The following is a 27,050-nucleotide window of genomic DNA, read 5'->3' as shown; positions in this document are numbered from 1 at the left end:
GTACCTTGCCCTGGGGGGGCGGAGTCTTTATATACTGGGGTCCATGCGGGTTGGCGGAACAGTTATCGGATCCCAGCTGTGATGGGACTTTCTTGCGTGTTAGGTGGGCGAAACGCTGTCCAACGGTAATACTGTCATACGCTGTCAAACGGTAATACTGTCACAAGCCGTCAAACGGAAATACTGTCCCTTCCCATCAGAACCGGGGAGTTGGTGAATTAATGTGACCGTTACGAGTACGACCCTGTAGGATACAGAGTACTGTGGTGTGCTCCTCGAGGTTTCCATTCGGAGGTCTGAACGGTAGGCGAGTCGCCTATAGGATATCGAGTTGTTCGATGGCGAGCTGACTGGTAGCGAGCTCCTCGAGCTTGTGCTCCTTAGGTCTGCTCTGACATGAATGCCGAAGTGCCCTTGGACCGAGGTGATCCATTGGTCCGGGCACGATCTATAATGAACTTGTTTGTCGCGATCTGGTGCCAAGACGATCTTAGCTCGAAGTGATCTTAGTTCGAGGTACCAGCTTACCCGAGCTCGCTTTGTAGCGAGTTGATTCATGCTGAGCTGTCACTCGAGTTGAGTCATGTCCACGTGCCGATCTGACCATGTCGAGTTGTCGCTTATGCGGGGTCACGTCCACGTGTCCCCCTGTCATCAGGTCGGGCCAAATTCTCCTTCATCAGTTGTCATAGCCGTTGTATCAAGCTGAACGTGGATGGAGGAGCTTTTGTCTCTGAGCAGCAGCAAGCAGCTCTTGGTGTTATAGGTCATGATGGTTTTGGTTTTTGCTTAACTGTCAGCTATGGTCCTTCACAAGCTTCTTCTCTAGCTCATTCAGAAGCTTTAGCAATTCTGGAAGCCATTAATCTTGCAAAGAGTCGAGGCTTCTCTCAAGTAGAGATTGAAAGTGATTGTAAACAGGTGATCATCCTCTCCATTTTGAAGAAGGGTGTTGGCTGTCCTAAGGATTGTAAGTTTAGTTTAAAAGACACCTTATTTCTTAGCCAAAGTATGGATGCTTCCTTTACTTGGGTCAGTAGGGAAGCAAACAAAGTTGCCCACAGAGTAGCTCATCAAGGCCCTTTTGAGTCAGGGTCTTCCGTCAATAGTGTTCCAGCGTGGTTGCTCCTGGTAACTTATTTACAGAACTCTGCTCTCACCTCTTCTAGTTCTGCTGTTGTTTTTTTTTTCTAGTGCTTTGTAGTAGGTTTTTGTGCTGCTGTTTTTTTTCTTCCTGTGTTCCATCGGTGGCTGTATTTTCCTGGTTAGTTTAATTGATTACAACTTTTACTACCCATAAAAAATCATTATGACTTTTGAAATTGATGAAGTCCGGGTCCTCTAGGGTTTGTATATAAGCATATAGCGAGGTTTGAGTGTTTCACAATCTTCTGTTTGACAAAGAAATATTTATATTAATTTTCAGATTCCAACGAAGTACTGTTCCCAACTTTTCCAGCCATTCTTGCCGAGTTGAATGGATTATGGTCAGGCCATCATGCGGGCCAAATTCAAAAGGGCCTTACGTTTTTAATTAAAAATCAAAAAATGTATAAAAAAACTTGTCATTTGTATATTAAAATTACATTTTATACATTTATGTTTTTAATATAAATTCTGGAAAATTGCCAAACCCAAGCTGTCCCTGGTGCAATTTTACTACAGGAGTCTGACATCGGGCTCAGATTAGGTCTTGAGGGGAGAATGACCATGATTTGGGGCCGTCCAGAAAGTGCCATGGAAGTGAGATTGGTCTGCTGGAGGTTTCAATCTCGAGGAGCTGTGGAACAATACCCACGTTTTCAACTTTAACTCTCATAACTCAAAGCCATGTGCTCCTTGGATGCTTTTTATATTCTTTTATTGAGTTGAACACAGAGAAATGCAGTCATACAATATGTTGATCAAAAGCTTGCTTTCAATCAGCATAGATTTACAGTCATGGCTGGTGACACCATCACAAGCCTTTCCAAAAGAACTTACCAAGTTGTTGTTTCTGCAACTCGAAGTATGGGCATTGGGAAGGATGGGAAATTGCCTTGGAGCTTGTCTAGTGATGTCAAATTCTTCCATGAGATCACTACATTTACATCAGACCCTGATAAAAGGAATGCAGTGATAATGAGTAGGAATTCATGGGAAGCGCTAGCTCTTGATCAATGGAATTGTCCTCTACCTGGTCGCCTTAATTTAGTCCTAACTCGTTCTGTGAGTTCTAGTATTGGAACTTCCAAAGATGTTGTAGTGTGTGGAAGCATGGATTCAGCTTTGGAATTGTTAGCAACATCTCCTTATTGTCTGTCAATAGAGAAGGTCTTTGTTGCGGGAGGTGATGAGATATTAAGGTCGGTATATAATTATATATTACTCATGCTTATTATCATAATCTAGGAAACAAACTTTGGCTGTTAAGAGCATGGATTCAGCTTGAAATTTGGATGTTCCAACTTGGATCAACTAACTTTGGGTAGTCTCAGGACTAAAATGTGACCAAATCTAGTCTCAACTGTTAATTTAACCTGTTATCAGATCCAATTACTCACAGGCTGAGACGAGTTGAGTTTTGGGGGGGGGGGGGGGGGTTTCTAGTACTAGTTAGAAAGATGTTGATATAATTCTTATTGCAGGGAAGCTCTTAGTGCACCTGGATGCAATGCCATTCACATTACAGAAATTGAGACAAATATTGAATGTGATACCTTCATGCCTCCAATTGATCCCACAGTGTTTCGGCCATGGTACTCATCTTTTCCATTGGTAGAGAACAACATTAAATACTCCTTTGTAACTTATGTTCGTATGAGGAGTTCTGCAATGGAAGCTCTTGCTCTAAACAATGGGACAACATTTGACAGTAGTAGTCCAGACAATTTAAAATTTGGGGAAAAGTTCTCCTTTCTTCCGGAAATGATCATTAATAGACATGAGGAGTACATGTATCTGAAACTGGTCCAAGATATAATTTCAAATGGGAATCACAAGGATGACAAGACTGGGATTCTCACTCTCTCCAAATTTGGTTGCCAGGTAATGCCAATCTCATCAGTTTCTCTGTTTTTCTTGCTAATGCTCATATATAGTGGAGATTCTTAGTTCTCTTTTCTTGTTCTTCTTTGTTTCCACAGATGCGGTTTAACCTGCGCAAATCATTTCCTCTTCTTACAACTCAGGTATGATCAATTTTTTCCAAGGTAGTCATTTCCAATGTAATAATTTTACCATACTTTTAGTTTCTGATTTGTTCAATCTTCAATATATATGGGCTGATCTCCTCTAGGGCTGTTAGATTGATCCATTAGATCTCATCCCCATCATGGGGTCACCTCAAATGCTTAATATTTTAGATTAGCCATTCAACTGTGTTTATTCATTCCGACATATTTCAGGAATTTATGAAAATCCATTGCCAACATGTTTTCTTATTGTTCCACAGAAAGTGTTCTGGGGAGATGTTTCTGAAGAACTTTTTCGGTTCATCAATGGTTCTAGAAATGCAAAGGTAATGACATGAAGCACATGGAATCTCATATTTTACTTTGTTTTGGAACTTTTTGATGAGCCTCGCCTGGTCTGGTCTATTTGGTTCAAATTCTCCAAGCAATCTCATATCCAAATCTATATATCATCCAAATGAGCAATGCCCTATGGTTTCAGAGAATAGCATTCTGATTAGTCTTCCTTTGACCAGTTGGTGGATGTTATTGAAAAAGTCAAGAATAAGCCAGATGATGGACGAATTGTTCTCTCAGCTTGGAGCCCTTCTGATCTCAAATTGATGGGACTTCCACCTTGCCAAACCTTTGCACAGGTAAGCAGCAGACTAATTCATCTGTGTTCAATTCTTTTCACTTTTGTTATCATTTGATATGTTCTTTTCTGTTATTTATCATCCTTCTTTCTTTTTTTTTTCTTATTCCCCTGCCCAATTTGCAGTTTTATGTAGCCAATGGGGAACTGTCCTGCCAAATGTACCAACACTCAGCTGACATGACTCTTGGTGTGCCGCTTACTATTGCATCCTATGCTGCCTTGACATGCATGGTAGCACATGTTTGTGGTATGATTATACTCTCAACACCAGAATCTGTTTTCTTATTTATATAGAGCAATTCTATAATATAGAAGCAGTCTTGCAGTATAGGAGAACAACCCTAAGGCTATAAATGTTGCACATCCAGGGTTGAAATGTTGCACCTAAGACTACTTGACATGGGCTGAAAAATTCCACAGTACCTGACCCAAAACCATTTAAGGGCCTCTGTTTTTTGGATTTCGAGAGGGGGAAACTTGGTCAATGGGATTTTGATTCATGTACCAAGATAGATACCTATGTTCTTTTTCCAGATTTATGTGGAATCCACAGAAAATTTATTTTCCCTGGGTATTACGGGTAAGTGATGCCCATTTCCTAGGTGGGTAACTGATTTTCCCACCTAGGGGAAAAGTTGCCAACACTTGGGTGGAACAAAATTTCTCCTTTTAATAATGGTTTTTATGGCTAAAACGGTCATTGTCTTATTTATCTGAGAAATAAAAGAACATGGATAAATGCACTTACTGAGATAAATCCATTTACACGGGTTAGCAACTTCCTTGAAAAGCAAATGGGCCCCAAATGTACCCAACCTGCTATGATAATAGGTAGTTTATAAGTGGGTTGGCTGGTAAGTCATAGGGGGTGGGTCAGAAATTGCCACCCCTAGGTGCAATAGCTACAGCCTCAAATGGTTTTGCGGCACCGGTACCATGGAATTGTATTGATACCATAGAATTTGCATTGGCTTTTAATATTTCAAGGCCTTTTCTCTTGGTAATGTACAGGACTTGCCCCTGGTGATTTCTTCCATGTTATTGGGGATGCTCGTGTTTGTAAATTTCACATTAGTCCTCTCCAAGAGCAACTTAAGAGACTTCCTAGACATTTTCCAGTAAGTAGAACCAAGTAAGCTTAATATGAAATTAATTAACAAACTACGTTTTTCTTATTGATTTTATTTTTCAAGTATCCATTTCTATAAATAGAATATGGATCCCCATGTATAGAAGCTCTAAATATGGTAAGTTCCTTTTTTTGTTCTGTTTCTCAATGCAATGCAGATTTTGAAGATCAATCCTGAGAAGAAGGATATAGGTTCCTTTGTGGTCACTGACTTCAAGCTCATGGACTATGATCCTCACCAAAAGATAGAGATGGAAATGGCTGTATAGGTAAACCTATGTCACTAAATCTGGTATTAGAAAGAGGGCTTTGGGACCTATACCATGTGATTAAGGAAATTTACTTCTTCACGTCCTATTTGTACTAGTTTGTTCCCAAGCATTTCAACATAAGAAGGTACATCTTCTTGCAAAAGAAATCGCAGGGCCAATTGGGGATTGCCAATGACCCCTTTCTTCAACAGGCAGAAGCACCCCAGAAAGGATAGGCTCTAGGTTCAGCCAACCATCCTACCATTATCCGCCATGTGAATAAGGATTTGTTCTGTTGTATGAATATGTTCTAATAAAAATGGTGTTTTGTTGCCTTGTGCCCTTCTGTTTTTCAGTTTTGCGAGGGGATTGATGTTTAGGAGTGTCAATGGATGGGGTTTGGGTTGGACCTGTCCGAAACAAAATCAGTTTGAAGGGGTTGGATGGGCCAATAAGATATATTAAATTGGATTAGTCCAGATTTAATGATCCAAAATAATTTATAGGATTGGACCTGGTCCATCTGTAATGGATTATGTTGGACTGGTTTGGATTGAACCAATATTCAGTCCATTAAGAGAAGATAAAATCATAAAAGTATAGTGTGAATGGACTAGTTTTGAGTTGGACCTAATCTAAATTAAAACAAATTTAAACAGACTGGACGGTTCAAACATTGAATTGGGCCAGTCCAGAATGGTCTAAAGTATTCATTGTATTGGATTGGACCTGTTCCATCTGCATCATATTGGACTGGGTTGGATTGGGCTAATATCTGGTTCATTGACAGCCTATTGATGTTTCAGGTTTGTTTTTGTCATCCAATTCCTTTTTTATGGTAATGTAGTAATCCTAACAATGTTCTTGGAAATACAATGGCATCTCATTTTATATGATAAAAAAAGGAGAAAATTTCCAATGGGTACCCTGTACTTTAGGCTGAGTGCCAATTTAGTACCCTAACTTTAAAATGCAACAATCTAGTACCTGAACTTTCATTTTGCGACAATTTAATACCCGGCGTTAATCAGCTGTTAAGTGGCATGCAAAAAGACAAAAATGCCCTTCAAGTGTCATCTAATTTTTTTTTTTTATCAACCATCCGGTAAAACCAGACTGACAGTGCTGCCTATTCATCGTCTTGTCTCTCCTCACTCTTTCCTCCTCTCTGCCCCTCTAATTTGCTAGTCTAAGAATGCTTCCATGGATTCCTTGCTTGGGTTGCTCCATGAGGATGATAAGAACGTCCTGATCGCTGTTGCACAGGGTGTGGTTCCAATTCTTGTTCAGTTACTGGATTCGAGCTCCCTGGAAATAAAGGAGAAACCAGTTGCGGCGATTTCGAGGATTTTCGTGTAAAAGAACCCTTGCAATTCTGAAAGCTTTCGAGTTTGGGATTCATGGGTTCCAGAGTTACAACATGATTCTTCATTTTCATGATCTTTACGTTATTGGCATTGCCACGATATATGCTTGCAGATACTGCTCACCACCTCACCCCCGCCCGAGATCACCAAAAGCCCCCCATCGCAACATGGCAAAGAGCGACGTACACTAGTTTAATTCACGTGGTGGGCGCCAAATCCTAAAACAAGTTGAAGAATGTTACCAAGCTAATAATCACCACCATATTATAACATCATGAAAGGCTTCGTTATACCAGAGACTAATACATACCTGAAGCCTGCCTTGACACCACTATGGCTCAGGAGGTCATTCTTGATTGTAACACATCAACCTTCCATAGAGGTCATTCTTGATTCCGCGAAAAGGGACGAAGGTCTCTTCCATCTTGTTTGGCAACTCAGTCAACTGGGTAGTCTTTCTTCAATGGCTCACGAGAAAGAAGGGTGACATTAGAGGGACCGGTGATCTAATATCTGGATAAATTACATTATTTGAGTATTGCAGAAGGTGAGAAAGTGCAATGCTAACAAACACTGAACAGAGAAGAGTAGATTTGTATTCAGGGAATACAAATAATCATCAAGCCAACAACAGAATTATATAATCCAATCCCATCGAAAGATTCTAGCTTGTTCTCAACCAGACAAACCAAGCCCTAAGACCCACAAATAGAAGACAGAAAATTTAAAAAGGCAAGAACACCGAATGATAACATACAAACAGGTTAATAATTTTGCTTGCATTGAAGTTGTTCTTCAAGACAATGTGAGCATAGGGGAGGTCAAGAGGAAAGCTCCATATATATAACCTCGAAAAGGGTTGAAAATGGAACTGTAGATTCGATGCAGAGAATGCAATGTGGGTCAGAAGGGAATAAGATGAATCAAGGAAGTTCAGTGGCAGTGCCCAACAGAAAACACAAATTTAGAAATTAGAAATATAGAGCTAAAAGGAAAGAAAAAAGAAAAAATTAAGAGATAAGAACAAATTAAAAACAAGAGGCTCAAAGTAAGTAATGGCAATGTCGTAGACCACATTACTTACTTTTTTTTTCGTGTTGTTAAGTCATTTTTTCTTCGTGCTGTGGAGAGAGAGAGAGAGAGAGAGAGAGAGGGTGCCAATCCATAACAAGCTGGCGTATGTGAACCTTTTTGAGAAATGGAACAACTTCTCTAGAAGTAGAAAAGTGGAATCTCTGTTAGTACCCTCCTTCAAGAGGTAGCGGTGGTCTTACACCACCTTTTGGAGGTGGAAGTGGACTTCCAGGGACAAATCCTCCACCTTCAACCAGTCCGACATGCCCGATCAACGTGCTGAAATTAGGGTTGTGCTTCGATGTTCTTGGCGGGTTGGTGCACGTTGGATTAGCTAGAGAACCCAATGGAAAATGCTTGCTGTTCAGTGCTTGGAGGTCTGCTAGAGCTTGAAGCAACTGTTTGCCTCTCTTTCATTTTCTTGAGAAAGAAGATGATGAACAATGTATAAGGGTAATTTTGACATTTTTAAAAGTCTTAAATCACAAATGAGGTCACGTGATATACATAACTGAAAATTCATTAATGGTAGGTAATAGATTGTCGTAAAATGAAAGTTCGGATACTAGATTGTCGCATTTTAAAGTTTGGGTACTAAATTGGCACTTGGCCTAAAGTATAAGGTACCTATCGGGAATTTTCCCAAAAAAACACAATTTGAATAATCGGCATTGACAGAGAAATTTATTTTGTAAGAAATAAAAAGGAATGAAATATGAAATTTTAATTTGAGATCCTAGTTCATGATATCTATATCTATATCTATGTATCTCTCTCTCTATATATATATAGATCAAGGCACTTGTTTGCGCCGGCGCCACAATGGCACTGGCATCATTGCTTCTAATGAAATCAAGGAACTTCTTTGCATTATTCCTTCTCATTAGCCAGATCGGACCCAGACCGAGATATACTTCTTCCTCGTGGGACCAGTCAAAAAACCCAACCACTTCCTCGTCCAAGCCCAAAAAGAAGAAGCTTGCCAGCCACCAATGAAATCCAGCAGAAGATACCTTATACAGGATTCTTTCAAGAAATGGATGTGCTCCAGAGTTTGTTGAACTTAAACAAGAAAATGCGAAGCAAAATGGTAAGTCCACCCTCACCCACCAGCCTATGTATGTAATGGAAGTAGCCTCATCTGTTCGTTGTATGCTGATTTAACAAAGGATTCTCCAACCTAGCTATAAGATTTGATCATTATGAACCAGAGAACAAAATCTACATGTCCATACTTCTCTTTGGACTTGTTTTATTTTCTTGGGGTTGAGTAAACAAGGGAACTGATGATGTCTCATCGAATGGGAGAAGTACGGACAGACCCAATGCAGATTTCTAATTTCTACTGTAAACATTTAAATGGCAACAACACACTCTATGCATCAACGCCCACCTGTGAATTGACATCAATTCTGAGCTGACACCTACCCCAACAATACTTTGTGCCTATAAATTCTGACCCTGGGCTGAACTGTCTTTCTCCCAACAATTAAATGGTCAGTAGTTCCAGTTGGATTAATCAATTATCATCAAAGCCCTAATCCCCTTTTTGAAGTTCCAAAAAGAATTATGAAGCAAAATTGCTGAGTGACAGTTTAGCCTGGAAGAAAAAACAGGCTAGCAAATTAAATGGAAAATGATGTCAAATGGATTGAAGATTCTGTAATTCTCCAAGTGCAATGCGTGACATCAATGATAAGGTATTTCGATATACCTTTTGGATGATAGATGTTTTGCGCTAAGTGAGAGAAATAATTCATTCAAATGAATATATTCAATGGTTTGACGGCCATGGTTGTAAGTGCTTCTTTGTTAGCGGAAATAAGGGAAATTGGGAGATGTTGCTAGATTGAGGGCAAATATGATATTTTATGATTTCTTTAAATGACACTCTAGGGATAACTTCATAAATGTATACAATTTTTGCCTGGGTTATGATTAAATTTCTCAAAAGTTCAGGAGTGGTATTTGTTAATAAAGAAACTATAGAAGCGATTTTTATAATTGCCAGAAACTTCAGAGTTGAGAGGAGGCTTTTGTGATTCTCAAAAATTCAGGGGGCAGCTAGTTTTATCTTCGCAAGCCCTCAACCATTACGGAGTATCGAGAGCAACCTCTGAAAAAGCAGAAAGCCTAACAATGGAGACCCTGCAGCACGGAAGTGGGGCGCCCGCGCCTCCTCATGCGACTCACCACCATATGTATAATCATCCTTTTCTCTTCTGCCCTCACCACCACTGTCACCACCACCACCACCACCACCACCACCACCCGTTTTGTAGGCCGAAACCTCACTGTGGATTTCACGTGCTTCCTTTCCACCCATTCTGCCACATCCATTTACGCCCGTGCTTTTCTTCTCCTCCTCCCTTTTTTCCTCTCCCTCTTCCTCTTCCTCTTCCTCCGACACTCTCGAGATTAGTCTCTGAAAAACCTGAACCAGGGTATTCTCTTTCCATTGTAGACAATCAGAAGGTTGTTGGTTCGGAGTCTAAAGAAGCTTACGATTCAGGAGCACTGTAAGTGGGTTCCACCGGGTTTTTCTTTTTTATTTCTTCAATTTATTAATTTAGGCATATTCTTTTAGTTTTCCAGTGTCTGAATTTTCGTGGGCTTGGTTCCTTTGAGACGGTTGTTGCAATCAGTTGGGTTAATTGGGTTCATTTTGGTTTGGATTTTGTGGATAAGATGTGGATTCAGTTTGTATGTGGTTGTAATTTGCAAGTAAGATTGAAGTGTTTATACATGATTGGTGATCCTCATGATGATTTTGGGTTGCATTTGCTTCGGTTGGCATTTACAATTTCCTTTTTTTTTTTCAAGATTAGATGTTGCTTTAATATGCGGAGTTGATAAATTTATTGTTTTCATTTCGAAATTGAAGTAGATGTTTGATGAATCAATTAATATTGCACAGCCAACAAAAAAGACTAGAAGTTAATTGTCAGTATTTCTCAAGGAATGATTTTGTTTCTATTATAAGTTATAACTTTTTTTCTGTTAATTAAAAATTTTATTTATCTAACTAATGATAAGGTGCATTGAGCTGTTGTAATGGGTATTTTCCAATAAGTAGGGGACAAGAGGACTTGATGGAAAAATTGGAAGAAGAAGAAGAAGAGGAAGAACCTGTGTTTGTAATGACTGATGAATGGATGGAATTCTTTGCAAAATCTGAAGCAAAAAGGAGACAAGGTGGTTGTTCAACCCTCCTTTTGAACATACAAAATCTATTGAATGAGTTCTTGACAATTATATGTGATTCTAATGCACAGAGAAGAAGCAAGCAAAGAACAAAGGCAAAAAGTGACAGACATTCTGAAGCGAACAAGGGCTAAAGGTGACCATGGGAGATACAGTCCATTTCTTATTCTGGAGTCATGATCAAGGATTCCATCTTTTACTCATCCTTATGATGTAAATTTTCTTTCTTTAGTTCTAGTTGTTAAGCTTGTTAATAGGGCTATTACAGCCAAAAGTTCCTTGTTTCTCAAAAGCTTTCAATGCCTTCACCCTAGTTTTTCGAACAGATGTTATTTTTTAAGTAGCTCAATCATGTAAATTCAAAATTGTAATGAAAAAAAAAAATGTTTATGCTATGAATCCATTGTCACTTGTATTCATCAATTTGATTTCATTATGATTAAAGGAAATTTACTATTTTCAATTGGTTAATTGAAGGTAATTTATTAGGACCTTAAATTCTTGTTTATAGAAAATGCTGCATTACATCAAACATATAGGTGATTATGACTGTAGTTTGATATATGATGAAAAAGAAACTATGATGGTAAATACATGATTCTTGATTTGAAAAGATCTTGCTTATTAAAGGTGCTAAACCAATCTCTGTAAATTTCCTTTTGGGGGTGTGATAAGAGGGTTTACCTCCCCCCACCATTGTATTTTAAACTTTTTCTTAATTAATGTAAGTTTTCTGTTACTGATCCAAAAAAAAAAGGTGTTAAACCAATTTGGATATGATATGCTATGATTGTCACACATGCTTTATTGATCTACCTCATTTCCACTTGTCAGAAGGATATTTCTATTTCTTTGTATTACACAAGTGAGCTATTTTGACTGGGATGTTTCATTAGTTAGTAGCAATTCTGTCCTTAAAGACCTTCATACATATATATATATATAGGTTGTGGTGTTTGGTTGCAGCTATAACTATATTACTAATATTTATTAAACTACCCCTTTATTGAAGAATGTACAGAACTTTTGGAACTACTGGAGGTGAATGGATCTTCTGAATAAAAAAAAAACATTCAACTTCTGCTGCAGTTGCTTGGGATCCCAGAATATAACCATGGTTTTAAAAGGGACAGAGGCAAGGTGCTGAGGCATACGCCCCAAGGCAAGATGGAGCCAAGCTGCCTTGCGTCAGGGCCTTGTGTGTGTGGCTAGAGACTTATGCCTCAAATTGTGTGAGGCGTATATCTCACTGCCTCATGCCTCAATTTGGTGAGGCTTGGTACACCTCATCTGAACATCACCATATTTGTCAAAACAAGACAATTTGAACCCAAAAATCTCTCACAGTATCTTTTCTAGCCCACTGTATGTATTAAACTACCACATGTGAGTATGGATTGCTCCTAGTGCATGATGTCGACCTAGTCTATTGTTTGTTTTGATTCCATTCAACCTTCTATGCCTAGAGTTCTTACAAAAGTCTCTATCCTTCCTTCTTCTACACCTTTACCAATTTCAACAGTGTCTACCACCTAATGCATCGTGCTACTTCATTTTGGTCTCAATTTCAATCTAAAATCATTTCATTCTGGATGTCTTGATATCTTGAGATTTTGTCTTGATTTGCATTTTCTAAAAGGTTAATTACTTAAAGTACCCCTAAGGTTTCAAAACCTACTTCAAGTACCCTTAAATTTTTACAAATTCCACCCCTCCATTAATTGCCCATCACATTCTGTTTGCATGTAACATCATGTGACTCTTTAAATTTTTCTAAAACCCAATTTACTTGACTGATGTGGAAAAAATGTAGATTTGGGTTTGGGTTTTAAATTTCAGGTTAGAAGAAAATGATCTATTTCAGTCTCTTACAACTGAAAGCAAGCCCAGAATGCCTAAAACCCGAATCTCCAGTCCTAGGGCTGTCAATGGGTCGGGTCTGGGTTAGAACCAGTTGGAACCAGAACCGTAACTGACCCAACATGAAATGTCAAGGACCCGGACCCGATAGGGTTTGTAATTTTTGGACCCAGAACCGAATCAATTGGTTCCTGTGACAATCGGGTCTGACCCGGTAGACCCGATTATAATAAATAAAAAATACTTATGTTTAATATATAAATATCAGGTTGGATCTGAATCGACTCGGGACAACGTGGATCCATTTCTGAACTGATAGTAATTGGGACCCTATATTAGGACTCGGAACCGATCCACCGGTTCCAGTTCCCGGAATCAGAACTGACCCAATCGGTTTGAATCTGTTGGGTTGGACCCGACCCATTGACAGCCCTATCCAGTCCTCAAGTGAGGAACAGAGCAACCCCAAACAAGAACAGACTTCAAGGCCATGAAACAAGCAGCTATGCCTCAATGCAACTTAATGAGAAACCAGCTCATTTGGGAGTCTCAGGGGAGAGTAACCCATAAGTATGGCATTTCCAGATCCATCGTAGCCAGACTGGAGGAAAGAAGGAAAGGGAGTGCAAGAAAATTGACTCCTGTACTTGAATTTGGCCTCTCCAATCCTGCTTTGTCACCCAGGTTGTTTTTGGCTTTCCCCACTAAATTCATTGAGTTGGGGATTACAGAAATTGACTTCCTTAGCTCTGAGCTTGACTCATCTCATGACAGAATGACCCAAGAAGAATCGAAATAAAAAAAAAAAAAAGAAATTTATAATATCTGTACCCCTCCTCAATTGATATTGGAGAGAGCTTTAAATGCTAAAAAGGAAAATGAAAGTTTAAGAAGGGAAAAATCTCTTTTTCAACAAAGATCGTGGAAGCTCATTCTATGAAAGCTTCAAATTTCAACACTAGTAGGATAAACTTTGATGCCTCTCGTTCTTGTAACGGGAGGTATCCTATTGCAGCTATTGCAAGGAATCGTCGTGGTGAGGTTATGGACTATAAAGCTTACAATTAGGGGGCTATTTTATCAATCAAGCTGAGGTTTGGGAGTTGATAATTTGACGACGAACTTCACTAACAATTACATCTCACTGATGCGGTTAAACGAAGATATTCATTATAGGCACTTGTTTGGTTTGGTTGATTACTTGATTTTAGTCGAATAATATTTCGGATCCTTCAAACCTTGGAAAAAGTAGGAAAAGGAAGGGAAATGTAGCGAAACGTTACAAACCTTGTATGGGTTTCCTATGAAAAAGAAGTGAAAGGAAGGGAAATGTAGCAAAACGTTTGTATAGCATCAAAGAAAAAAATAAAATAATGACCTGGAAGGACAATTCATTTGTTTTGGAACATGTGGTCTATAATGAAGAGTTTGAGAATAGAATATGACGGACATGCAAGAAAAATATTATCCAACATTAGCAGATAAATTTATGACCGATTTTAAAGACATGAGACAGCTTATAAAAAATTACAAAGATAGCCTAAATTAGCCCAAAAAAGTTGATCCCTGTACACCCCTTGTTTTGCCAAAGTATCTGTCATTACATTTGTTGTTCTCTTAACCCACTTGAAATCAAGGATTAAAGTATCCGTATCAAATATCGTATTGGACAACTTGGATACATATATATTTTAGAAACGCATCGATATGGGCAAAAAATTATGGATATACTACGAAAATTCTACAAATTCCATAAATATATTAATAACTCTAAATTTAATGTCAAAATAGCCACAAACAATGTATAAACACATAGGAAATGTATATTTTAATAGTATATATAAAAATATATTACAATTAATATAACGGGATACATAGAAATCATAGAATTTTATTATAATTTTATTGATAATGCATCAATCAAGAGTCCAAGACACATGTTATATAGATTTTTAAAAATTAAAACATGCACAAAACTATTATTATTTTATTTCCTATTAAAGTCCAAGGCACAAAACACACAACTATTATATTTGAATTATTATGTCAATTATTTTCTATTTTACTATTTTTCATTTGACATTAACAAAAAGGTCAATTAAAATATTAATTCTCAAATGTTTGGTAAACAATATTTTTATTTTCAAAATCATTTTAATTTTCAATTGAAATAAATGTAGATTAGTGGATTTAAATGTTTTATAGTTTAGAATGTTTTATAAATAATACTTTTATTTTTTTGTAAATAATAAATGTGTTTTTATTTAATTAAAAATTAAAATATTAATTAATAATTTATAAAAATTTTAAGATAGATATCATGTGCAAATATTAAAATAATTACTCTATTATTAATATTTTTATTTATATGAATTTCTTGAAATTAAAAATCATTTTTTGATATAAACATGGATTTGATAAATTTTATTCTATTGGTTTATACTAATTTTGAATATTATTCTTTTTAATTTATAATTGGATATAAATATCAATTATTTGTTTAAATTCTATGTGAAGTATGGATATTGAAGTTAATAAAAGTTAATTTATTTCATTTATGAGCATAAAATGAAAGGTAACTTAGCGGTTAAAGGTGTGTTTAAGGCTAGATGGTGGACAACTTGGATTCGAATTACGCAACCTCCATTTTTAAATAGAGTGATGCCTATTGTTGAATTAGCATCTGATATAGCTTTGTATCGATGTGTATCAGACTATATTAATCGATACTATGTGATACACAAAGATATGGTGACGTATCGAACCGATACGCACGACTGGCAAGATATACCTCTAGTTGTAATGTATCCTATATTGTTACCATATGATACTAATAAGATACACCTAATGGGGCATATTGTACCATTACTTTAAACCTTCATTGAAACATGCCTCAAGATCCTTCGCTAAGCTCTATTTCTCTAATTCAACTATTTAAACTTCCACACACCTAGATTGTTGTCATCCACCCAAAAAATTACCAATTTTGAATTACCTTCTATCTTTAGATTCTTAAACCCCTGCCGCTTTGCCAGTTTTAGACCTTGTTATAAACCTGTTATTTATCCTATTTTCCCTTACTCCTGTTGGTCCTAAGAATAGGGTTATCACTTTTCCTACATCATCTCGAACACTCCTCCAAATCCTAACAGCCTAGGATTTGCTAAAGAGCTTCCATGAAAGTTAAACTTTATTCTGTTAGACTAAGGAGGCTTCTAGTCCAAAACTACTTTGTTTTTCATAGTAGCTAAATTTGCTACTTTGTCTTACTTAGTTTGTTGTTTTGATCTTTATGCCTTCAACAATATCCTCTGTTTTCCTTGACTTTTCATTGAACAGTTTTTCATTTCCTTCCTCCCAGATTGTCCAAATAGTTGCTGCCCTAGTTATATCCATAGTAATCTTTCTCTTTCTTTTCTCTCTTAGAAAAACTTGGACTGAACTAAGTAATAAACTCATGTAGAGGGTCCCACCCGCAACCAAAGAGAGAAGAGATGTATGACCAAACACAATTTGCAAAGAAGCAAGATAATAGAAAGTGAGGGGTTGTTTCATCATTTGCCTTACATAGATACATATATGAGAGGACAAGTATTTGTTTGGCCTTTTACTTTGAAGCATATTACAAAGAAAGAAGCACAGGAGAATAACCCAAATGGTGTAGGAATCCAGATCTATTATCATCCACCCTTGAATCTAGGAAGGTTGACCCTAATTTATTTATCAAATCTATCACAAGCCTACATTCTCTATCCCTTAAGCCCTTTCTAAAACCAAAATTGCAATTAAAACTTAATGAGGAGATGCTCTAGAAACAAGTAATGGGCTTCTCTTAAAGACTAGAAAGTGAAAAGAGCAAAAGGAATTGAGATTTTAAGGGGGAATTTCCCAACCAAACATCTTCCCCAAAAAAGGACTTTATTACCATTTCTCACATCAAATTTTGTGAAACTAAACAAAGTAAGAAGTACATCATTAATGGCTTTCCAAGGAGAAGAGGCTAAAGCAAAAAGACAAGACTTTTGCATCCCATCTATTGCCTGAAGCACCATGAATGTTTACTATGACTTTGTGCCACAAATTTTCCTTCTCTTGACTCTTTGGTCTACACACTATTTCTCACTTCACCAAGTGATCTTTCTTTTCCTCCCCCGATTCCTAAAGGAAATGTCTCATGATTTTCTCTAGCTTTTTCATTACTTTGGTTGAAATATGAAAATTAAAGAGAAAATAGGTTGGAAGATCTACTAGAGTCAATTTAATCATAGTAATCCTTTCCCCTAAAGAAATATAATCTCCCTTCTAGACTATAAGCTTCTTTGTAAATTTCTCCAAAACCAATTTCCAAAAATGTTTAAATTTTGTATTTACACCTAGGTGTAAACCTAAATACGTTAAGGGTCAAGAATCTAATTAACACCCCAAACATTCAGCTAGCGCTTCTACCTCCTCCTCTTGTAAATTTACCCTAACAAAAAAACTCTTCCCTAAGTTTATTCTCAATTTGGAGCAACGTTCAAAATTAGAAATTATCTTTTTTAAATTCCTCCACCAATCCTCAGTTCATTCCTCATAGAAAATGATAATATCATCTACAAAGAGTAATTCTGTGACAATCACTTCCTATCTCCCTACTCTCCATCCACTTAGGAGATTACTTTCATCTGCCTTTGTTATCATTATACTCAACACATCAACTACCATAGTGAAGACCATAAGAGAGAGAGAGAGAGAGAGAGTCTCCTTGCCTTAAACCCCTCTTTATTGGAAAGAAGTCTATTGACACTCCATTAATCAAAACAAAATATTGACAAGAACTGATGCGTCCTCTAATTCATTTTTTCCATCTATCTCCAAAATCTAATTTCTCCATAATCTCCAAAAGGTATTATAAGCCTTTTCTAGATATAATTTGCAAAATAAACATTTCCCCCTTATTATCCTCTTTTTCTCTACATATTCAATTGCAATTAGAATTTGGTTTACTATTTGTTTCCCCTGGACAAAAGCTTTTTGATTTTGTTCAATCTTTTTCAATCTTTTTGACAAGACCTTTGCTAAGATTTTATAGAGGCTTCCCACCAAAATTATTGGTTTATAATCCTTTGGGTGTAAAGTTTCTTCTTTGGAATGACTGCAACAAAAGTGGCATTAGCACAAGGATCTACTTTTCCTTTAAACCAAAATTCATTAAAGACTTCCAACAAATCATACTTTGATTATATCCTAATACTTTTGGTAGAAAGCCATAGTGAAACCATATGCTCTTGGAGTTTTTCGAGTTGTTCATACAGAAATTTGCTTCTTTTATCTCCTCCAATGCAAACTTGTCTTCCAGTAGTTCCTTTTGGGATAAAGGCAATCTAACACAATCCAAATCAAGCAAAGGTGGATCTCTTCGCTTCATGTTTCTTCCATAAATGCCTTTTAAAGTGATTCACAAAAATTTTTACAATTTCCTCCTCCCTTATTAACAATTCTCCTTCAAACTCTACATTATAGATGAAGTTTTTCTTTCTTCTTCCATTTGTTAGTGAAAAATCTAGTGTTCTCATCTCCCTTTAAAAGCCATCTACACTGTGATTTTTGTCTTCAAGCAATTTTCTCCTTCCTCAAGAGATATTATTGCTATCTTTCTAGAACCCATCTTTCTTTCCTTTCCTCTTCTCATAGGTTCTCAATGATTCTTTCTCATCTATCTCCTCTATTCTTCTATGGATTAAGATTTCTTATCTTCTATCCTCCCAAAATTCTCTTTATTCCATACTTTTATCCTTTCTTTTACCCTCTTTAACTTTTTGACAAATCTCACTCCCTTTTTTCTTGCATGGTTCCACTTTGATCCCATCATTGGGGAGGGGGGGGGTCTTCCAACCACATATTTTTAAATCTAAAAGGGGTTGGTCCTCTTACAAGCCTCTCTTGCCCTAAACTTATAGGGCAATGGCCATAAATTAATCTAGGTAGGGAATTTGATACTAAGTCTTCTCACATCTCTTCTCAATCCACTTGAATAAAAATCTATCCAATTTTTTAACAAATTGGATTATATTAGAAATTAGACCAAGTGACGAGTGCATACAAGATTTGCAATTCCTTCGGTTCCAGAACCTATACCAGATTATTAAACTTCCTCATACTTGTGGTTATACTAAGGTTTAGACTAGTTCACTCATTTAAGAATCTAATAACATTAAAATCACCCCTAAGCACCATGAACCTTGTCAAAAACCCTTAATATCACTCAACTCTTCCCAAGAAAGTTCATTTCCCTATCGGTATTTAGGCCATAAAACATTTGTGAAAGCCCAAAATTTATTATCCTTTTGTCTCTTAATTTTATTGAGATAAAAAACTGCCCTATCAGTTCCTCTATTTAGTCCACCTCCTCATTTTCTTCACATTGCCAACAATCCTCCAAATACTTCACATCTATCTTCTATCCACTTCTAACAATTTTGTTTCTTAGAGCATAACCACATCCAACTTTTCTTTTATTTAGTAAGTTTCTAATTACACTCCTCTTCGTAGCACTTCCTAAACACCTAAAATTCCAACTTATGATCTTCATTTGAACAACAACACTAAATTCCCCTCTTTTCTAGTCCTCATTCTACTTACATAAGAAGAGGTTGTTGATCAATGGCAGACAAATGTTATGTTATGTTTGCATCCATTTTAAAGGAGATTCCTTGGATGATTGTCACTTCTTAGACAATATCTTGAGTTTTTATTCAACCAATTAATAAATTATGTTCGGTTGTTTATTTCTATTGATTTGTTATGAGGTTATGGGTTTTGTATAAACCTAATTCTAATTTTTTTAGAAGAATTTGAGCAAAACAAGCTTTGTGGTAGTTAACTAGTTTTTGTATTCTTTACAAAAATATTTAAATTTTTTGGGAGGGTTAGAGAAGATTGAACTAGAGTTGAAAGGTTGAGCTGAATGTTTGATCAACTACTAGAAACCAACAAGAATCCTTGAATTTGTCTCTTTTTTGGTTTTGTTGAAGGATTTCTTAAAGTTGAATCCATTAATTTGTAGCTTGACAATCTCATAAGTTCAAGACCTTGAAGATGGCTTTGTTGATTTGTAGCTTAAGGACAGGTAAAGCTATAAAGTGGATCGTATCGCCTTGGATTGGCACGACATACCCCTAGGCCATGCTCGTAGGATAGCACAACATAACATGATAATGTGAGATGTGTTGGAATGACCCACAGGACGACATGGCATGGTCTACATAGTGGCATGACCCAACACAGTATGAAGCTAACCCATCGAATAATATAGTCGTTAGGGGTCCCCAATAGCTATTTTCCACTTTTTTTTTTTGGGGGGGGGGTTTACAAAAACACCCGCAATAGCTATAAATAGCTAGTTTGAGAGGTATTTGTGTATTTTGGCTTTGGGGAATAAAAATGACTTAAATGCCCCAAACAACTACAAAATGACTAGTTTGGGACATCTTAATAATACCAAAAATACCCTCTCAACAACTACAAAATGACTAATTTGTAAGGGTGTTTTCATTAATTAAATTATTTCCAACTATTATAAATATACTTACCCTCCCCCATTCTCATCACAACAATTCTCATACTCTCATATATTCACATACTCTTACATACTCTCTCTTGCTCCCTAGTCCCTAATTCTCAACTTTATTCAAGTTTCAGCAAGAAGGAAGCTTGCTCAAGTGTCTCAAATTAGTAATTTGAAAGGCTTAGAAGCTTCATAAGTTGAAACAAAATTAGGATTCTAGACCAGTAGACTAGGAAATGGTAATTGATTTTTATTTTTTAGGATTTAATATTTTAATTTTTTTAAATGGCTGATTCTTCCAAAATTTCTTTTCCAACAACTTCAGTTTTGATAATGTCTAATCATAGTACGATAGCACCGATATAGTGGTACTATTGTTGATAGCTACTTCTGCTACTACTAGTGTTAGGGGTGGCAAGAGAAAGAGCATCAATGTTTAGGATATGTTTAAAATAGAAACTTTTGATGAAAAGGGACAAAATTGTTTGCATAAAATGTAGGAGTGGTTTTAGTTATAGCAACAATGGTGGAATTGACCATTTGGCTAGACACATGGATTGGTATTTGAAAGCAAATAGTAATGAAAATCTAATATAAATTGGGCATGGGTTTTCTAGTAATTTTAATTATTTACAAGAAAAAATGAGATAAGAACTAACAAAATATATTGCACGTGCTGAACAATCATTTTTTATAGCTAAAGATTTTAAGCATGAAATATTTTTATAGCAATCTATAAATCCTCAATTTAAAAAATTTCTAGAAATACTATTAGAGCAAATGCTTAACAATTTTTTATTCATATAAACAAAATTTAATGTCTACTTTGTTAAATCTTAATTTTAGAATTTAATTTCTACTTTCTCAAAGGTGTGCCCAATGATTACAAATATTAAAGACTTGGCCTATAGATTCCAAGAAATTTCTTTTTGTTATGGTTTAAGTATTATTTCAGAATATGTTTCAAAAATTAGAAATTGTATTTCATATAAAAAATATAAAAATTTTATGTTAGATGTCCAATAAAGTGGATGTTATGTTAGAAAGTAGTATACTATATAGAGAAATTATATCATATTTTTATAATCTAAGAATGCCAAATAATATAGTAACTAAATTTGATTAGGAAATGGGAAATTGTATAAAAGAATTTTTACAAATATTTAATGATTCTATAAACATTTTTTCATGATATTTACTATCCAACTTCCTCTATTTTACTTAATCAATTATATATAAAAGTGATCTTGTAAAAGTACTTCATAAAAGTGACCTTGTAAAAGTACTTCCATAAAAGTTCTTTTGTAAAAGTATTTTTATAAAGTGCTTTTGTAAAAGTGCTTTCAAAGGGTATATTTTGAAAATTTGAAAGAAAATGAAGGACAAAATCATCACTTTTAAGTATTTATTAGAGAAAAAGACTACCAAACACCCAATATAAAATAAGTGTTTATTTTAAAAAATAAGCACTTGAAAAAGTTGGGTGCCAAATGCAAATAAGTGCTTATTCGAATAAGCACTTATTTTTAATTTAAGCCCTCCCAAACATGGCCATAGTCAATTGTCAAAAAACTTTAGAGTAATTTAAGATATTATTGAGTTAGCCAATTTCCTAAAACTTAGGGATACTTATTATTTAGAAATCACCTAATTCTTATTATTTAGAAAATTAATGACACTGAAAATCATACATATTGTAGTGTCATTAATTTCCTAAAATTTGCTCATACTTAAAACAATTAAAATCACCTAATTCTTATTATTTAGAAAATTAATGACGCTAAAAATCATACATATTGTACCATACACTAGGGGTGAGCAAGAAAAATACAAAAACCAAACTGAATCTACGAGACTAAACCCAAAAATCCAGTTAACCGAACCGATCGGTTTAGTATCAGTTGATCAATATAAAAAAAAACTGACGGTTAACCAAACTGACTAGTATACATAACCTCCCCTACCGTTAACTCTCCATCATAAATCATTCACATGTGACATCACATGATTGATATATTGTTCAAAAATCCCTAAAATACCCTTTTGTCATAGAGAACTCAAGGCACCGAGACTGGGAGCGAGAACTCTGTTGCAGAGTTTCAAACCAAAGCACAACAAGACCAAAGACAACCTTTTTCTTCTCAAACCAAGGGGCAAACAAGCATTTGGATTTTCTTCATTTTTTCTGGTATTTTTTTTCTTTTGGTTTCATCTCCAACAACTTCTAATAAGCCTAACATTTGGAGGGATCATCTATGATGATGATGGGATCCCCTACTACAAATTATGGAGACATAACCTTTAGAAATTAATTAGGTTGATCAAGAACAATTGTGTGTGTGTGAGAGAGAGAGAGAGAGAGACCCAAAGGATTAAGGGAAGACGAGAAAGCCTGAGATGCCCATAGCGTTAGTGGGATTCTAGAGCTCAAAGCGGTTGCAATAGGTGAGATCGGCTTTGCCAAATTTGTTAGTATTGGTTTTGTTGTGATTGAAGAGGCAAGGGAGCTAAGAAGCAACACTAGGGTCATCGAAATGTCTTTTCTGGTAAGGAGATTGAGAGGGTTGAAGTAGAGGGTATTGTTGACATGGAATGGCAGCCTGCAAAGCCGCATCACCCTGAACACTAGGGTGTGTGATCCTGCTGTGGCGCTCATGTCTCTCCACTTCCACTTCTCCCAATTCCCCTAATTGAGTTGCAAGAAGAAGCTCGGGGAATAAGAATGACTACTATTAAATTTGTTCTTTGTTATGTTTTATAGCCTTTCCTGAATTCTTGCTCCATTCCCTTTCGAATTGAATCCAAATTTGCTTTTGCTTTGTCTAAATTTGAGGGTTTCCTCATTTTATCCAATGAAATGAAATAATCCCATAAAAGCTGAATGACTATATATTCACGTGTCATTCAAATTCAATTGACAGTAGCGGAGGGCTTTAGTAGTTACTGGTTAGCCACTTAGCATGAGTGGAATGATAGACATAGGACAGATCGCTAGTGAGGGTGTTCGCGAATAGAAAGTACATCGGTGAAGTGGGTCAGATATGACAAATGCATGACAATGGAGAACCAAAGAAGGTTTTAGAAGATTGTGATGTGGTGGATGATGGATGTAGCAACAACAGTGGCAGTAAAAATTTTCATCTGTTGAGTTTTATTTTGAAAATTTAAGGAATGGTGGAGGACAAATTCGATATTTCACTTTTTTGTTAGTGCTTAACGACGCTGTCAAAAATAATAGGGATACTTTAAGACAATAGGTAAACAGTAAGTGTAGAGTTAGTCAATTAGCTAAACCATAAAGATATTTTAAGAAATTTATTATTTAAAATATAATATTATATATATATATATATATATTTAGTTTTTATTATATATTTAAAATTTATTTATAATACATACTATACATATAAAAAAAACAAAAAAACGATAAATTGAACCAACGATAAAAAGAACCAATCAACCTGTCGATTTTGGTTAATTGGTTTTCCAAAAACCGGTAATACCAATTCGGTCCAGTTTCAAAAATAGGCCATGAGCACCCCTACCGTACATTTTGACATATACCAATACTTTAAACCTTGAACAAAGAACATTGTAACTGTTTATTCATATTTTGGTGAAAACTTATTTATTCAATCATGGTTGCACAATTAATGGAGTAATAAAATAGTAAAATACATGGACTATCACATATGATACTTTGAACCTGGTGGGAGTGCGTTTGTATATTCACAACAATAGAGAAGGCCACCGCTCTAGTATTACCGTATTAGTATAAAAACATTGTCACCAAGTCAAAAGATGACTTGGCAAATTGCAATAATAAGCCATAGACCATGTTTGGGACTGCTTATGTTAAAAATAAGTACTTAAAAACAAGTGTTTATTCGAATAAGTACTTATTTGCATTTGACACCCAATTTTTTCAAGTGCTTATTTCAAAATTTCATTTTATTTTATTGGGCGTTTGGTGGTTTTTTTCTCTAACAAGTACTTAAATAAGCAATTGTGAATCTTTTGTCCTTCATTTTATTTCAAAATTTCAAAAAATCCAATCCAAAATGAATCAATATAAATACTTTGATAGAAGTGCTTTTGTAAAAGTACTTTTACAAAAGTGCTTTCATAAAAATACTTTGATAAAGTTACTTCTGTAAAATACTTTTGTAAAGTGCTTTTATAATAATACTTTAGTAAAATTACTTTTATAAAAATGTTTTTATAAAAGTGCTTTTGTAATAGTACTCTTTATAAAAATGCTTTCATAAAAGTATTTTTGTAAAAGTGTGTTCGTAAAAGTACTTTCTAAAAATACTTTTATAAAAGTGCTTTCGTAAAAGTACTTTTATAGAAGTGCTTTCATAAAAGTACTTTTATAAGTGTTATGTAAAAATACTTACAAAAGTGCTTTCCTAAAAGTACTTTTATAAAAGTGCTTTTGTAAATGTACTTTACTTTCATAAAAGTAATTTTCATAAAATTATTTTTCTAAAAGTTCCTTTGTAAAATTGTTTTTGTAAAAGGGTATAATTGGTATACTAAAAATTCACCAGGGACAGTTATGGGAGAAAAAAAATTGAATAAATGCTTATTGTATGATTACTCAAAAAAGCTGAAAATTTGGACTTAAAAAATAGGCCATTACTTTTAAAATAGGCACTTATTTTAGGCTTATTTCCTAAACACGAATAAGTGCTTAATGATATGATCCCCACCCAAATCACTTATTTTTGAGCACTCCCAAACATGGCCATAGTATATTTGAACCTATAAACCTGCTTTTAGAGAAAGCTTTTATAAATTCTTCGATAAACAACTAATGAAGCAGTAAAAAAAATGGCCTTCTGTTCAAAATATCATAAGAGTACTACAAAGAATAATGGAAAAGATACTTCAGCAATACAAAGTAGCAAGGTTCAAAGTATATACATATACTTTGCCTTATGGGGACCCAAATGAGATGTATATACATATACACTCTCCCAGCTTGGTGGTTGGTTGGGGATTCTACTTCACACGCGTGCACCAAGCTGGGTTGGATCGGGTTATAATAGCCATACGTATTGTGCTAGTAATGAAACTTTTGCAACTTGCCATTATGGGGACCCAAATGGGATATATATACACATATATTCTCCCATCTTAGTGGGTGGTTAAGGATTCTATTTTACATGTGCGTGTTGAGATAGGTAGGGTCAGGTGTGGGTACCAAGGTTCAAAGTATCGATACATATCGGCCCGTATCGACCGATACGTATTGTTCCAAGACCCTTCTGATACGCCCTTACAGTGGGTGTATCAAGGGTTTGACCGGTTCAGGGGGTGGAGGAACCTTAAACCGGCCACCCTGAACCAGTTGCGAAAAAAAAACAATAAAAAGCAGTATCGATTCACCCGATATGCCCCTACCGACATACCGGGCGTATCGATATTTTGAACCTTGGTGGGTACATAAATTTTTTAATTCTTATAAGTTTTGTGTCTTTTTCTTTTTGTTTAAATTCAAATAAATGAATCCCTCTCTGCCATAACCATTAATGGCGTTCCTTGTAAATGGTGTCTTTTCGTTTTTTTTTTTAATTCAAATAAATGAATCCCTCTCCGTCAATGTTCAAAATATCGATACACGCGATACACCGGTATGGGTGTATCAGGCGAATCAATACAGCTTTTGATGCCTTTTTTTTTTGCAACTAGTTCAGGGAGGTCAGTTTAAGGCTCCTCCACCCCCTGAGCTGGTCAGACCCCCGATACACCCACTGTAGGAATATATCGGAGGGGTCTCAGAATGACACGTATTGGTCCGTAATCATTAACGGCGTTTCTCAAAAGTCACCACCTTTTTCACTTGCATTGGAAAGTCTATTTATGCCCATGCACAAATCACTCTTTGCATTCACTCATTTTCTCCATTCTCGAGTTGTGAGATCGAGTGCACGGTTTCTAAGGTTGTTGAATCCAGGAGCAGAACGTTGAAATTCGTGTATTACACCGGATTTGATCCAGAGGAGGCAAATTCTGCTTAATAACAGTGTTTCAGACATGCCTCGGCTGACAAGTCTTCTTAACCTGCTTTTACATTTCTGCCCTTTTACACATTCACGGTAGCATCCTACTGCACACACTATACAATTCACATACGTATTGGCCCACTAATGAAACACCCAAAGGGTGTTAAGACAGCTAGGTAGGTTTTGTTTTTGAAAAGAAAAATAACTGCCATGTTAGCAAAACCAATATAATTTTTCAATAATTTATGTGGAGTGTGTAACTACCAAGTTACACTTGTGTAGAATCTTGGCTGCCAAGCGTGAGAATGTGAGTTCATGTCTAAAGGTGGTCATTTTCTGCAAAAAAAAAAATGCCAAAGATTAAAGACTCCGGTTTATCCCTCTCAAGACCCTGGGTAGCTGGGATCAAAATTAATGTTTTTTATTTTTTTTCCGCTACTACCATGATACACTTGAAAACGATAAGATCTGGTGGAAGAATTAAGATGCATAGGTACATTTATGAAACCAATATAAATCTGAGTAGTACTTGAAAAAAATACTAATTTTAATGAAGATGCAGATCCGGACTACTCTACAATACGATACTGGCTGATACTGTGCAACATGGATGGAATTGCACATGGACTCTAGTAATCTACTCATGCCATGTGCTGACCCAGTGACCCCCTTGAAAATCTAATACAATGTAGGTCATATGATCCACATCATATTGATATTTTGAACCTTTGATGTTAAAGAGAAATATGGTATTGATGTGCACAAGTAGAAAGCTAGTGATGCAACTTACAAGTGTTA

At 35.8% G+C, this 27,050-nt stretch overlaps 1 protein-coding gene and 1 long non-coding RNA gene across 3 annotated transcripts; both read left to right on the top strand.

The window, feature by feature from the left end:
• The first annotated feature begins 1,150 nt into the window (after nucleotides 1-1,150).
• LOC104609442 (bifunctional dihydrofolate reductase-thymidylate synthase-like) lies at nucleotides 1,151-5,613 on the top strand. 2 transcript variants are annotated; one of them, XM_088901480.1, is made up of 8 exons: nucleotides 1,157-2,345; nucleotides 2,628-3,027; nucleotides 3,126-3,170; nucleotides 3,434-3,499; nucleotides 3,689-3,808; nucleotides 3,934-4,057; nucleotides 4,822-4,928; nucleotides 5,098-5,580. In XM_088901480.1, the coding sequence occupies exons 1-8, from the start codon at nucleotides 1,942-1,944 to the stop codon at nucleotides 5,206-5,208; spliced, it is 1,377 nt and encodes a 458-aa protein (XP_088757606.1). In that variant the 5' UTR covers nucleotides 1,157-1,941; the 3' UTR covers nucleotides 5,209-5,580. The 2 variants fall into 2 exon arrangements, with proteins under 2 accessions (XP_088757607.1, XP_088757606.1); XM_088901481.1 differs by lacking the exon at nucleotides 4,822-4,928 and having other exon boundaries at nucleotides 1,151-2,345; nucleotides 5,098-5,613.
• A 4,075-nt stretch (nucleotides 5,614-9,688) lies between these two features.
• On the top strand, nucleotides 9,689-11,254 carry LOC104609441 (uncharacterized). Its single transcript, XR_016084299.1, has 3 exons — nucleotides 9,689-10,150; nucleotides 10,708-10,826; nucleotides 10,907-11,254. It is a non-coding gene; the product is annotated as an uncharacterized LOC104609441 (long non-coding RNA).
• Nucleotides 11,255-27,050: the final 15,796 nt, after the last annotated feature.

This window comes from Nelumbo nucifera, chromosome 3 (assembly GCF_055504915.1).
Source record: "Nelumbo nucifera cultivar China Antique chromosome 3, China Antique-T2T, whole genome shotgun sequence".
NCBI classification, from domain to species: domain Eukaryota; kingdom Viridiplantae; phylum Streptophyta; class Magnoliopsida; order Proteales; family Nelumbonaceae; genus Nelumbo; species Nelumbo nucifera.
This window is presented reverse-complemented; position numbering and strand designations above follow the sequence as displayed.

Excerpts from the sequence above, each read along its gene's own strand:
- LOC104609442 (XM_088901480.1), top strand. The coding sequence starts at position 1,942 with ATGGCTGGTGACACCATCACAAGCCTTTCCAAAAGAACTTACCAAGTT. Across the intron at positions 3,809-3,933 it reads CTTGCCAAACCTTTGCACAG|TTTTATGTAGCCAATGGGGA; the intron begins GTAAGCAGCAGA and ends CCCAATTTGCAG. Across the intron at positions 4,929-5,097 it reads GACTTCCTAGACATTTTCCA|ATTTTGAAGATCAATCCTGA; the intron begins GTAAGTAGAACC and ends AATGCAATGCAG.